This window comes from Crocuta crocuta, unplaced genomic scaffold (assembly GCF_008692635.1).
Source record: "Crocuta crocuta isolate KB4526 unplaced genomic scaffold, BGI_CrCroc_1.0 scaffold175, whole genome shotgun sequence".
NCBI classification, from domain to species: domain Eukaryota; kingdom Metazoa; phylum Chordata; class Mammalia; order Carnivora; family Hyaenidae; genus Crocuta; species Crocuta crocuta.
Genome location: NW_027530988.1, coordinates 2,885,351 through 2,898,802, shown reverse-complemented (window position 1 = coordinate 2,898,802; position 13,452 = coordinate 2,885,351). Strand labels below are relative to the sequence as shown.

The 13,452-nt window shown below is 48.7% G+C and overlaps 1 protein-coding gene and 1 long non-coding RNA gene across 2 annotated transcripts in view; one reads left to right on the top strand and one right to left on the bottom strand.

The window, feature by feature from the left end:
* Positions 1 to 632: 632 nt before the first annotated feature.
* On the bottom strand, positions 633 to 11,395 carry LOC144236742 (dehydrogenase/reductase SDR family member 4). Its single transcript, XM_077770428.1, has 8 exons — positions 11,258 to 11,395; positions 9,971 to 10,148; positions 5,852 to 5,953; positions 3,763 to 3,833; positions 3,613 to 3,664; positions 3,179 to 3,313; positions 2,704 to 2,759; positions 633 to 1,169 (listed from the first exon to the last, which is right to left on the bottom strand). Exons 1-8 carry the CDS (start codon positions 11,386 to 11,388, stop codon positions 1,055 to 1,057), a joined length of 840 nt encoding a protein of 279 aa, XP_077626554.1. The 5' UTR covers positions 11,389 to 11,395; the 3' UTR covers positions 633 to 1,054.
* LOC144236743 (uncharacterized) overlaps positions 11,048 to 13,452 on the top strand; it is a 174,002-nt gene continuing 171,597 nt past the window's right edge. Inside the window, exons 1-2 of the long non-coding RNA XR_013336637.1 lie at positions 11,048 to 11,095; positions 11,732 to 11,854. This is a non-coding gene — a long non-coding RNA (uncharacterized LOC144236743). The remainder of the gene's footprint in view (positions 11,096 to 11,731; positions 11,855 to 13,452) is intronic.

The following is a 13,452-nucleotide window of genomic DNA, read 5'->3' as shown; positions in this document are numbered from 1 at the left end:
CGGGTCTCCCGCCCCGCCCGGAGAGGTGCAGGATTGAGCATGCGCGCCGGGCCTCCGAGCCGCGTGAGACCCCGCGCGAGCTCGCGCCCACCCCTCCCGCCGGCTCCCGCGTGCGACGCCCTGTGCGTGTCGCCGGGAGTCCGGGCCGTCTCCCGGGCAGGAGTAGCGTCCACTTTCCATGCCACCCACTCTTCGGGCACCGTGAGCAGAACCCATTTCTTTTGTTTGTGGGCCTGGGTACCCCTCCACGAGTCATCCTTGCAATGCCCCTCCCTTTTGCCCTACTGCTCGGGATGCGTCCAGCTCGTACTTGCTGACCCGCAAGGGAACTCAGGGCCAAGGGCGATGCCAGGAGCGGATCTGGGGGTGTTCATCCTTCCTCCAGCTTGCCCAGCCTCGGGGATCCCTGCAGCGTCCTTGGCACCATCCCCACGGGTGTGAGGCCGAGAGTATCACCCGGGAGTTCCCGTGCCACCTCCTTCCAGCTGGCAGTTCTGCAGACACATCCACCCCTGAGCATCACGCTTAGGTCCTGGCGACAGGGAGGAGAATTAGGGGGATGCAGGGATGTAGTTCACTCAGAATCTCTGCTTGGCTACCACAAAGACAAATGAACACACCGACTCAAAGCATTACAACCAACTGCTTTTTATTTGGACCTCCCTTTACAAGTTGTTGATTTTTCCAACTGCTCTTTCCACTCAGGTCCCTTGAATCCCATCTCCCTCAAATTCCCCCATGCCCAGGAAAAAAAAATGTTAGTTTTTGCCAAGGTAGACTCCGCTTTCTCAGCAGGCCTGCCCTATGTTCTCAGGGCAAGTCTTCATCTACAGCAACAGAGGGAATCCTCATAAGAGCACACATTGACCAGAGGGAAGGCTGGATCTTTTCACAGGGCAGGATTGATTTTGAGGGTGGGGTAGGGTGTAAGGTGAACAGTGTATTACACGTTGGGAACAGTGTATTGGAGGTGGGAAAGGCTAACTGATGAGTGCTGGAATAGTACTCAGGAGTTGGAGCCCAATCTCTGCCCTGGTGAGTTCTCTCCAGGTCCTCAGAGGCGGGATGGGGTCCCTCCACCCACTACCACTGTCTCCCCGGTGATGTAGCTGGCGTCTTCAGAGCACAGGAAAGACACGATGCCTGCACACTCATCTGGCTTGCCTATCCTGAGGAAAAGGAGAAACAAGGAAGAGAGTAAATATCAAACAGGCCAGACCCCCTGACCTGGCCCACAGGGAATGAATTTGCTTAATCAAAAAGTAACAGATGATTTATTAGGACCAGTGTATAAGCTTCTTGTCAATCAAAAAGGGTTACCGTGAAGATAAGCTGTCATAATAAATACTGCATAAGTACCGCACACTGCAAAAACCACTACACATTATATTCAAATAATACAGAGACACTTTGTGTTTTGGAGAACCAGGATTCCAAAGTCATACTGACAAACCGGTGAGCAGCTATTTTATTTGTTTCACATGTGTGTATACTATTCAAGTGTCAGGTAGTCTGCGAGACAGTAAATTGTTTAAAATGATTCCATTTATATTGCTTCCATTCAGACAACTTTTTCAGGAAATCTGTTTTTGTTCCTTAAAGTCAGGTTCATTTTGTGAGAATGTGCTAATTCTCAGTGCTTGTATCAGTGATTGCATAGTTAGGGAACACCTTAACCTAGCCGTAGAATGCTCTAGAGGTGGGGGTAGAGTGAGTACCTCAAACCTAGAAGGCCTGGATTAGTGGTTCTCCATCATAGCTGCACACTGTAATCATCTAGGAGGTTTAACTTCCTCCCCACCCTGGCGTCTCAAGAAAAAAAAAAAAAAAAAAAAGCCTAGGTCCTATATTCAACCAATTAAAAAAGAATCTCTGGGAGTGGAGCCTGAGCACTTGTAGTTTCACAAGTGCCCAGCTGATTCTAACACCCATCCAAGATCAAGAAGCATGGATGCAGACATTCACGGGCCTTCAGGATGACAATGCCATGACGTGTTAGTGAGTTGTGAACTAGGTGTGCACCTCATGCCTGATATCAGAACAGCTTTGGGTGCACCTGAGGGGGTCTGGGATGTCTGGACCAGTGAAGAGTAGGCCTTGCTGGCATGTGTCCTTGAGGGGACAAGATGGAGAAGCTAAAGAGAACAGAGTTTCCAGAAGCCACAAGCTGGGGAGAGGCAGGGACGTTAGAGGAAAAGGAACCAGATAAAGGTGCCTGAACGGTTTGGCCAGCCCTGTGGGGAAGAGGTAAGTTTTCTTAGCAAGGGGAGTTTTGGGACTTGGTAAAGCTCTTCATTCCTCTTATTTGGATTGTAGGATCATCAACCTGAGCTCTGGAAACATGGCTTTTTATTCAAGGGAAATTAAAAAAGCAGGGTTTTGGTCTTGGTCTTGGTCCCTGGATGCTAGGCATGCCCAGAGATGGAGGTAACACCCAGGTGGAGAGAAGAGTCCGGGCTTCTCCCAGAACGGTGCTCTGCTGAAACCTGGACGCCTCTGTGTTTGGCTTTTGCAATGCAGGTGGACCCCTAGCACATGCCACCATGGTGACACAGTGTTCATGCACTTGGGAAGTCTGTGTTTGCCACAGAAGAGAGCATGCTCCTGTTGTCTGTGGGACCAAAAGACAGCGAGCTGTGGGCTGTGCGAGGGACCAGACCTTTTGTCTTTGTTCTTCCTAACCCTCCCCTGTGACAGCCTTACCTTCTTATCTGCATGGTTTCTTTTATGCTCTCTTCCCTTTCCTTGTCCATCCACAACTGCAGGAAAAAGGGACATCTCTTTATGTGGCAGAAGAGCCGACAGAGCGACAGGGAGGGGAGAAAGTGCCACCCTCACATCAGCTGAGAGGAAGGCTGGAGAAAAGCCCCACGTACTTCCTAGCCCTCCTCAGTTCCAAGTCGTTCCCCTCCACCCTCCTCTCTTCCATTCTTGTCAGGTGCTAGTGAGGTTGTTGCTGGGTGTCCCTGGTTCTCATCTGCTTATGGAAAAACGAAACTGTGTGAGCAGAGTCTGAATTCCTGTCTCTACCGCACACCTCAAGAAAAGTGCATGTGGGGTCTGATCTGGACAGATGGCTGGTATTGGGGGGGGGTGTCAAAAAGTGCAGGGATGGGGGCAGAAAGTGCTGGGCTTCCCCATTTAGGAAGATGCCCCTCAGGGTCCCCGGGGTCCTCACCACATGGCTGAAGGTAGTCTTGATGAGTCCCGGTGCCAGACAGTTCACCCTGATGTTCCTTTGGACCAGCTCTCTGGCCAGGTTCTTGGTGAGGCCTAGCAAGGCTGTTTTACTAACATTGTAGGGACCCAGGCCCTGGGGAAGGAGACGGTGCATTAGTGTCTTTTTTCCAGTTCATTCTTGGTTCTTATCGTAAGACAGAACCAAGGGCAGTAGATAATAGGGCATCTCCCATAAGGGAGGGTCCCCAGCTAGAAAACTCTTGTGGCTACACCTCCCCTAGGTTAGGATTTGTGGAGGTAAGGCATCTATTTTGTGGGAGGGGGCTTGGGGATGTGACTCCAAAAGGGGACACATGCTAATTAGGGTGACTGGGGGAGTGGACACATGCAGGATGTAGGGAGGGATGGGAGTGGCAAAGAAGGGGATCTTACAGGAAACGGGACGTAGGCTCCTATGGAGGCCACAATCACCACGGAGCCGCCTCTGGAAAAAGAAGAGAATGACCCTCTTCCCAACGGGAACCCTGGCCCTTAGCCCATGTGAGGTCCATCACATCCACACTCCCTCTAACTGTCTTGTACCCTCGTTTCTCCATCTCTGGCACCACTGCCTTTGTCAGGAGGGCTGTGGCCTTCAAGTTAATGTCCAGAATCTGAAATGGAGAGAGAAGGAGAAAGAGCATGAGGGAAGAGCTGGAGAAGGCAGGGCGATGAGGACTTACTGTCTGTTGGGCCTGGTGCAGATCTCAGATGGTTTAATTGGGCCTTACAAGTGCAGAGGCCAAGGCCCAGGGAGAAGCACCTTCCACCAGCTAATTCAGCTAGAGAATGACACTTTAGGTTCTGGTGAGAAGGAAAGGAACCTGGTTCATCTTGTTTCCTAACCCGCCAGGTATGATTTGGCTTCTATTAGCAGGGCTGCTTTGGATTTGAGCTGGATTTGCTGTGTTTCTTCCAACCAGGGAGAACTCGGAATTGCGTTGGCTTACTGGACCTACCCCAGAGCAGGCCATGCTGCTCAGAGAAAATGTGGTCTGACCTGGGGCACTTGGGATTGTTCCAGCATTTCCCTGGCTTCTGAGCTTAAGGAGTGAGATGCTTTTGGCCTTCCAGGATGGACTATCTGGCTGGATAAGCATTGGAAAGTGGGATCAGGAGGAGACACTTTTATAGGAGCCAGAGCACAGTCTACAGTCAAAACCCTGCATCCGTATTTTGAAACAAATGCATGACCCTCATTTACATTGTTCTAGGCACTCCTGGGATAGTCCCCTCCTATGCCCCCCATGCTGACTTCTTATTTTGAAAATTTTAATCTTACAGAAAAGTTGAAATAGAAATACAATGAATATCCAGAAGGTAGCCTTTACCTAGGTTTACCAATTGTTCACATTTTGCCCCATTTGTCCTATCTGTGTATCTGTATAGTTTCTTTCCCCCTGAACCACTGAAGATAAGTTACAGCCATCACAATGCTCTATCAGTAAAACCTTTAGCATTTTTTCCCAAATAAGGACGTTCTTACATACCACCATCCATTATCACACCAAGAAATTTAACATTGGTAGTAGTGACTTTACCTAATACGCTGTCCATAATAAAATTTCCCCAATTGTCTCCCCACATGTCCTTATTTAAAAAAAAAAATCCAGAGTTTAATCAAGGATCAACCACTGAATTTATATTTGATGTGCTGTGACATTTTAAAAAAATGCAAATTAAAAAGAAAAATTACTTGGTTTAAAACTGATTTTCATGTGGTCTTTATTCAGACTGCTCATGAAAGATGTTTCTCGACTTAAAAGAATATCAATCAGGAACTGACTCACTGAAGAGCATTTGGCACTTTGGTCTTTATGTCTGCGAAACCCTGATAAACAAACTATAATATTTTAGTATCCTTAAACTTCAGTGTTGAGAAATTGTTGATGACATCAGAGGAAAAAGCAAAACCATGGGCGATCATAAAAAATTTAGCATTTCCAAATCATGTGCGAATATTAACCTTAGTAAACAAAGACAAATATTTTAATTAAGGCTTTATAATTAAAAACTGTAGGTGTGTGAAATATATCACAAATATAATTATACACGCTGACATTAAAACCATTATTCCACACTTGAATTTAGACATCTGGATCTCAGATTTTCTTGACATTGCAGTTAAGAAGAAAAGGGCACAGGTCTTTTTCAAAGATTGTAAGTTATAAAGCGGTAACTTAGGTCATTTCGTCAGAATGGATATTTCACTTAACTAGCAGCTATTAAAGTTTTCCGGCTAATGAGAAATCGTTCTTTTTCAGCTGCTGAAAAGGGGATGGGGGTGCGGGTAAGTTTAGGGGTATTAGCTGGCATACAGTTGCCATCTCTCTGCTGGAAATAAACCAGGAAGAGCCTGGATAAGCATGTGGGGGGAGAGAGCTGGGGAATGAAGCACAAGACTAGAAAAGAGCAAATGGAAGCCCAAAACTGGGGAGAAGCAGAAATGAAAGAAGGGTAAGGATAGAGGAAGCCACCCCCCACTTGCCCTTTACCAGGTGCACTCCAGGTGTGTGCAAATCGCAAGGATTCCTCACATTTACACTGCACTTGACAAATGAGTTCTAAAAGCAGCCCGGGTTTGTTCTAGCTGTTTTCTGAGGCCTGTCCCCTGCTCCTTTAATCCCCTCACCTTGTCCCATATCTCCTCGGTGACGTCCATTATGTTTCCAAAGAAAGGGTTGACGGCGGCATTGGAGACCAGGATGTCAATGCCCCCATGGAGGTTCACAGCCTAGAAGGAAGAGTAAGGTCTGAATTAGGACTGCAGGTCAGTAAGGGAGGTGCACTTATCCATGCTGATGAAGAATTCCTTCTTAGGAACAAAATGATGTTAAAATGATGTCTCTTTTTCTTGAGACATTTCTCTCCCAAGCTACCCTAAGCTCTGCTGCTAAATGTTTCAGGTTGTCTCGTTTCTTTTGCAGTCTTTTCTTCCTGCCTCCACTTCTAGGGCTGTTGCTGATCTTTTACCCTTCACACTTTCCCTTTGGGGAGCTCCTCAATGCTCATGACTTCTTCAGTCACACCTCAAAATCCATTTCTAGATGCCTCCTCGTTTCACACCCAGTCCCAGCTCCATTTCTCCAGTTTACTGTCCAGNGTTTCTTTTGCAGTCTTTTCTTCCTGCCTCCACTTCTAGGGCTGTTGCTGATCTTTTACCCTTCACACTTTCCCTTTGGGGAGCTCCTCAATGCTCATGACTTCTTCAGTCACACCTCAAAATCCATTTCTAGATGCCTCCTTGTTTCACACCCAGTCCCAGTTCCATTTCTCCAGTTTACTGTCCAGNTGGTCCTCCATTAAGTTCCTCCTAATCCTCCTATACGTGCAAACATATGGTATTTGTCCTTCTCTGCCTGTACTGTCCAGTTCTTCTTGACTGAGTTACCATTATCTCAAACTCAACCTGTCCACACCTACTTGAATGGAGAGACGGTTTTAAACAGACCAACAGAAAGTCACCCTGGGAGGGGCCTTTAGAGAGCCCAATTCCTCATGGTGAAGGCGATGGAACTGAAGTCTAGGGAAGTGAATTTCTCAGTAATGACATAAGAGGGCTGGCCAGGAACAGGAGGCCGGCTCCCTGGGGCTTTGGGAGAGGCCAAGTGATCTGCTCAGGGCACCAAGCTAGTTAGTGGGGACAGATCTGGGGTCGGCCTCCCTTCTACCACAGAGATAGTTCATAAGCGTCCTCTGAAAGTGAGTTGGGGTCTCTATGAAACTGGCTACCCAGAAGGAGCCATGGTGGGGAAGGCACCAGCTTGGGCTTAAAGCAGTTTCACACTAGGTTATGATGTCTTTTTCTCTTTTTTTTTTTTTGGGCTTGGAGGCATGGAAGATTCAAGGCAGAAACTGAGATTTAAACAGGGAAAGCCAAGAAAGGCAACATCTCACCTCGCTAATAAATTGTAAGTAGGTGGCGAAGGAATGTGCCAGAGTAACGAGTGGCCAAACAGAATCCGCCAACAATACGTGACTCTGAAACCAGGGGAGGCACTTGCCCAGAACGGGCAATACTGATGCCTTGGGCGAGCAGCACTAACTAAATGGGCCCTCAATCAACTTTGTGCTTCATGATTTGGCACACAGAGGGGTGTTATTAACAATGTGTACCATCTGCTAGCTCCCGTTTTAACTAATTATTCTTGCTAACTAGGTGCTAAGCTCAGTTGCTTCCACACTGCTGAAGGAATACTTGGGCTGTCAACATGTAAATTCAACAGAATTTAAAATCACCTGAGCTTCTAAAACCAGTGTTAATGCTGTCTGGTGCCCTGTAACTTTTGGTGTCCCAGCACAAAGCCCCAGCCACCTGCCTTGGCTCTGTGTAGGTCTCGCCTATGGACTTTGGATGAGCAAAGTGCAGACTAAGCTAGAAAGGGATGTTGGGGGTGGGGAGCCTAGCAGCTCGGGGAGGGGAGAAGTCTAGGTTTTGACCGAACAGACAGAGAATCGCAGAAGATTAATGAGAAAGGCACCATGACTACCCAGGTGTCTCATAAGCCTGCTCTAAATTGTGTGATCACTATACTAAAGTGCTTAGGAGCTGGGTGCTGTTTTCTGATAGATACATTTTTTGGAAAAAAACAGAGAAGCAGCCGTTCTGGTTTCTGCTCCCCACCCCTTTGAGAAACTTCACAGTGCAGATTTGGAAGCTGCTGGACAGTAACCATCCTTAAGGGAGCAGCTTTTCCCATTGCAGGATAACAATTATTAACAGGCAGATCCCATCTCAGATTGCTAATAAGTACCCTATCCTGCTGTTCTCCGCCTTGACACTGGCCATACAGAATTACCTGAGAATTGTTTTTGACTCATCTTGACTATTTCCCATTTCTTGACACTGGGTTAGGAAGAAAAAAAAAAAATCTTGGTTGGTTCCCACTAAATGTCTCTTGGGCATATCCTTTCTGGTCCCGCTGCTGCTGCTCTGGACCTGAACGACAGAAACAGCTTCCTTGCTAACATCCTTAGCTCAGAGTCTCTTCTACTCTGATATATCCTCGTACCAGTGCCAGACTATCCTTTTAAAATACAACCATTTTCATCTTGCTTAAAACCTCACGTGGCTTCTTATTTCCTCCAAGCACATCCAAGCTCCTTTGACAGGCTATGGAGGCCTTGTCCTTTGTCCTTCCACTAGCACTCCCGAGCCTGTGCTCTCTGCTATGGATTCACAGGGCTCCCTCTCCCTTTCAGTCTCTCCTTGGCTGACTGCTCATGTTGCAGGGTCATTTGGAACCCTGTCCCTACTCCATCTGTCTGGTCTCGCCCCCTCCTCAAGGTCTAGCTCAAGCCCCCCTCTGAGCCCGGGCTGTACGACTGGTTCAGTGGACCTGGTCAGGGTGAAAGGCTGTTTCCCCGACAGGATTTAGGCATGAAGTTGCCATGCACATTTCATATGGCCAGTCAGCAACTGGCCCAGGATCCTAGATGGCTCCCTTCCCCCTCGGGATCAAGGTCCCAATTTCAGTCTCTGTCCAGCAGCCTATGCCAGGAAAGGTGACTCTCTTGGACACACATTTGGCTCTCTCGAGTATCTGCCAAATGGTTCCTTAAAAATGGAATGACTTTATACTGTCTATCATACCACGGTTTACATTGTTTAAGGTACCCTTCATCTAAGATCATCAAGTTATTTCTTCCAGCATTCTAATCTGTTCACACAATTCTATACTATCCATCTAGGGTAGATTCTCCCTTCTCTAGGGAATAGAGCATGTGCCCTGAGCCTGAGGGAAGAGTGGCCTCGTTTGCCAGATATTCCTATTTTCTTGGGTAGCTGGGAGGCTGGTGCCAAGTACCAACTCTGACACTGGCTTAGACTCTTTCTTTTTCCTTTTTTTCCCCCCAAGTCTGTTTATTTATTTTGAGAGAAAGAGAGCACATGTGAGCAAGAGGGGCAGAGAGGAAGGGAGAGTGAGAGAATCCTAAGCAGACTCTGTGTGCTGTCAGCCAGGAGCCAGAGGCATGATCTGAGATCATGAGCCTGAGATCATGATCTGAGCTGATACCAAGATCCTACGCTTAATCGGCTGAGCCACTCAGGGGCCCTTTAGAAACTTTCTTTGAGACTAAAGTCCCAACTGTGCACCAAAGGGCTGACCTGATGCTAATGGAGAAATGCCTGGTGGTCTACAGTCAGCTTGGCAGGTCTGCGGTGACTTACAGCTCTTCCTAACTGGCTGTGGGACCTTGGGATGTCGGAGCACGAAGTTCTGAATGTTCCAAACAGGGAGAATAGTCCTTGCCTTGCTTGGGTTGTTGTCAGATAACCCATGAAGGCTCTGAGCAAAGTGAATGGCACACAGCAGGTGGCTGAAACATGGTGGGGGTTCCTCCTAGAGGAGGCACTTGAATCTATAAACTAAAGAACGGTGGATCGATTATTAGCCCATGGGTGGAAACATCTATTTTGTGATTGTATATACCCTTCTCATCTGCCCAATTAGATTGGAAACTACTGGAGAACCAGGACCAGCTTGTTTTCTGGGGACCAAAGGGATGATGCAGGATTGAAGCATTAGAGTGGTTTTTGATTCTCTGACTGGGATGGGATGATTCTCAGAGATGTAATAGAAAGGCACACAAAAATGTGCTGGTGGACTGGTGCTTAATGCATGGTTATGTTTTAGTCAATAATGTGGGCCTGGATCACGCCACTGTTGTGTAGGAAGGCAGGGAAGGAGGCTTAGACTGGCTCCTTTCTGTCACCTCCTGGCTCTGTGCCCATACCCTTGCCACTCACCGTGGCCACCAGCCGCTCCCGGTCCTCGGCCTTTCCCACGTGGCACACGGTGCCCACCACGCTCAGCCCCTCCGCTTGCAGCGCCGCCACTGCCCGGTCCACGTTCTGCTGCTTCCGGCTGCTGACCACCACGTGGGCCCCGTCCTGGGCCAGGCGTCGGGCGATGGCGAAGCCGATCCTACGGGCAGAGAGTAATGGCGGTCAATGCCAGTAGTGGGGGAATGGTTGAGAGATGAGCTCTGGAGTCAGAATGCCTGGGTTTGAATTCCAGCTCTCCATCTGTATGACCTGCTGTCTACCTTATATGTAAGAAGGCTAACCACACAGCCATTACCATACAGATGGACAGGCTTCGCATGTTTTTTAGCACTCATTTATTTTTCCTATGGTTTGGTGATCAGGCTATGTTCCTAGGAACTGACACGACCTTCCACAGGCACCCCCACAGGATGTCCCCATACCCTGTAAAGACTGAAAGGTTAGAAATGAGCTAGGGGTGTAGTAACAGCCACTTCCATGATTGGAGGGTCTCATTAGATCTCCCCTGGCCTCCAGATACCTTCCTTACTAGTCTGGATCATCTCAAAATTCTGTCGTCAATTATGTTCTGGGGTGTATGTGAAAGGATGGGTCTCTAAAAAACGTAAATTTTTTTATAATACTCCTCTGGGAGTAAGGGTTACACGTTTTGCAGTTGTAGGCTATTAGCATTTCGCATACATCGCATTTTGGATTTGCTGGCATCTAGCAAAGTCCTATGGGGATGAGAAACAGGGATAGACAAGAGTGGTGGGTGAGAAACAGGTTGGGAAAGGGCAAAATGTACTGAGCTAAACAAAAACCTGGACACACGGGTCTTTGTCCCGTTCAGGTAACGGGCACCAAACGGGGAGTCTGGAACATTTCCATAGGCGATGGAGGCGGAGGGACACGATTTTTGAAATCTGCACTATCGAGGATTTCTGGTGTTTGGTCTTCCCGGACTCTAGGTGGGGCCGTTTGATTGGGGCAGCCCGGAGTGACTGGGAGCCTGGATTTATGGAGGCAGTACTGAGGTGGCGCAGTCGAGCCAGAGGCAGCAATGGCAGGAGACTGGCAGGAGTGGAGGCAAGGCAAGAGGATTCGGTGAGGCTGCAAGGCCGACCACGTGGTTCTTTTCTTTTGGGGCAGACTTTTCTCGGGAGTGAGGCCCGAGGACTCGGGCCGGAAAGCAAAGGTCAAGAGTACAGTACTTGTTTCCAGATAGCGGTGGGGGAAGATCTCAGAGACTCCGGCCCGGGCACTCACCCGTCGGTGGAGGCCGTTACTAGGGCCACCTTATTGGCGAGCGGGTCCCGGCGTGCCATCCCTGAGCTGGCCATCCGCACAGACTTCCACGCCCGCGTGCAGCAGTTCAGCAGCAGCACGGCCTTCTGCATGGCTGNTCCGCCCCCCTCTCTGCCCCGTTCCTCTCCCTGCTCCCCGCCTGGCCCTCCTCCCCGCCAGCCCTGGGGCTGGACCGCAAGTCTTGCACCACACGGGCTCCTCACACCAGGAGCCGGCTGTGGCCGCTGGCGCCCCCTGCTGGCGCACGGCCGTCCTCGGCGGAAGTAGAACAGTGCTGTCTGCCAGGGCTGTCAGGGTTTCCTCTAGGGCCGGCTCTTTTGCGGGAACCCACAGACTTACCCGCCCTTGGCAAAGCCCCTCCCCCCCAATCTGCTTGACCCTCTTATTTGTCGGGGTGATGGGGAGAGCTTTGAGTTGATTGCTTTTCCCTCCCAGAACTTCAAGATGGACCTCCTACTCCAAGAAAGTCTGGGTCTGCGTATGTGATAACTCAGAAGAGGGCAAATGCTTTGAAATTGCCCATGGAAGTGAAGCCTGTGGTCCTCGCAGAGTCACCAGGTGAGGGTCTCCGATGAGGGTAGAAGAGCCTGGGAGACAGATGTGATGGGGAGGAGTAGCTAGGTCTGGCACTTCACACTGGCTCAGGATCTCCTCCATCTTCACAGTCCTGGAGGGCGGACTCTGATCCACTATGGTAACCAGCAGGCAGGGAAGAAGATTCTGACTGGACAGGACTTCTCATACCCTCTACCCCAAGAGGACCGTCCCACTGTACAGGGCCTAAGTGGTAGCAAGAAGTGAGAAGATCTCCCAGCCAGTGGTGGAAATACAAACTCAGGAGTACTCAGTTCTCCGTAATCACCATGTCCCCAAGTCTTAGCCTCCATCCTAGTTCAATAAATATTTATCGAATGTAAAAGCACTTTATAAACTAGAAACTACTAAACACATAGTAATTTTTGCCACCGTAGAGTAAGTATTACTGTTGCTACAGGCCAGGCTCTTTATCTGTAAACAGAAGATGCTGGAGGAGATGATGAATAAAATCCTCTCTAGCTATAAATTCTGTGTCCAAGACTTCACTGTACACTTCTGCTGAGCAGGCTGAAATGATCTCCCTTCTGGGTGTCTGGGAGAATTAATAAATCTGTATGGCTTGTGGGATACTGTAGAAAGGCCCCAACAGACCCAAGTGTTAGTATCTGCATTGGTTTAACCCAGTGGCCTCCAAAATGGCCAGGCTGAGAAGCGGTGCTGATCTGTGGCAAAGTTTTCACTCGTTCAAGGTAAACTGAGACGAGTAAAGACAATGTAGTGAGTTTCATAAAGCTAATTTAATTTAATAGTTCCTTATTTTGCTCCTTTTTGGGGTGTGTGTGTGGCAGTCTTTTTGTTAAGAAAAGTTGATGAAAGCAGATGGCTAGGTTGAAAAAAATATTGTTAGCTGGTAAAATCACCAGTTTGGCAACTCTGTGTCAGTCTTTACAATTCGCAGAGAGAGAATCCTGGTCTGTGAAATGCTGGGGAGCGCTGTTTAATAGAATTCATGCTTGCTAGAGATTCGCATCGTATATGTGTAGTTCTGCAAAGAAGCTAAAAACGGATTTCAGCATTCAGAAGGGGATGTATGGGTAGTGAGTGATCTATCAGGCACGCACTGGATTTATAGTATATTCCTCAACCAAGAAGCTGCAGCTGCAGTACTCAGCTTTGGTACTCAGCATATCCTGATGAGATAAGAGAGCTTACGTCTAATTTTCCCCGCATCCGGGGAAAACTGACTCTCCGACTGGTGCCCCTCAGTCTGAACCTCATGAATTATTGACAACAGAGGCTGGATAGCATGACACTCCTCTTCCTCCTCCCCTGTTCAGAGCTAATGCACTGTGGGAACCCTTCCCAGTGCTCTCCACCGGTGGGCCTGTGTGTGTGTGGGGGGGGTATATAGGAAGATTGGAGCAGGGGTTCTCAGGGCTTTGGGTTCAAAGGGATAGGCCTTCAGGGCATATCTGATCTCTCTCCACCTCCTGCTCATTGGTGGGCAGTCAGATGCAGGGGCTGAGGTTGGGGAGAAGATGAGGGAGACCATACCTCAAAGAGCAAAGGGTCCTGAAAGGGGAGAATTCTGGCCTGGCAACTTGGTGAACATCACATGA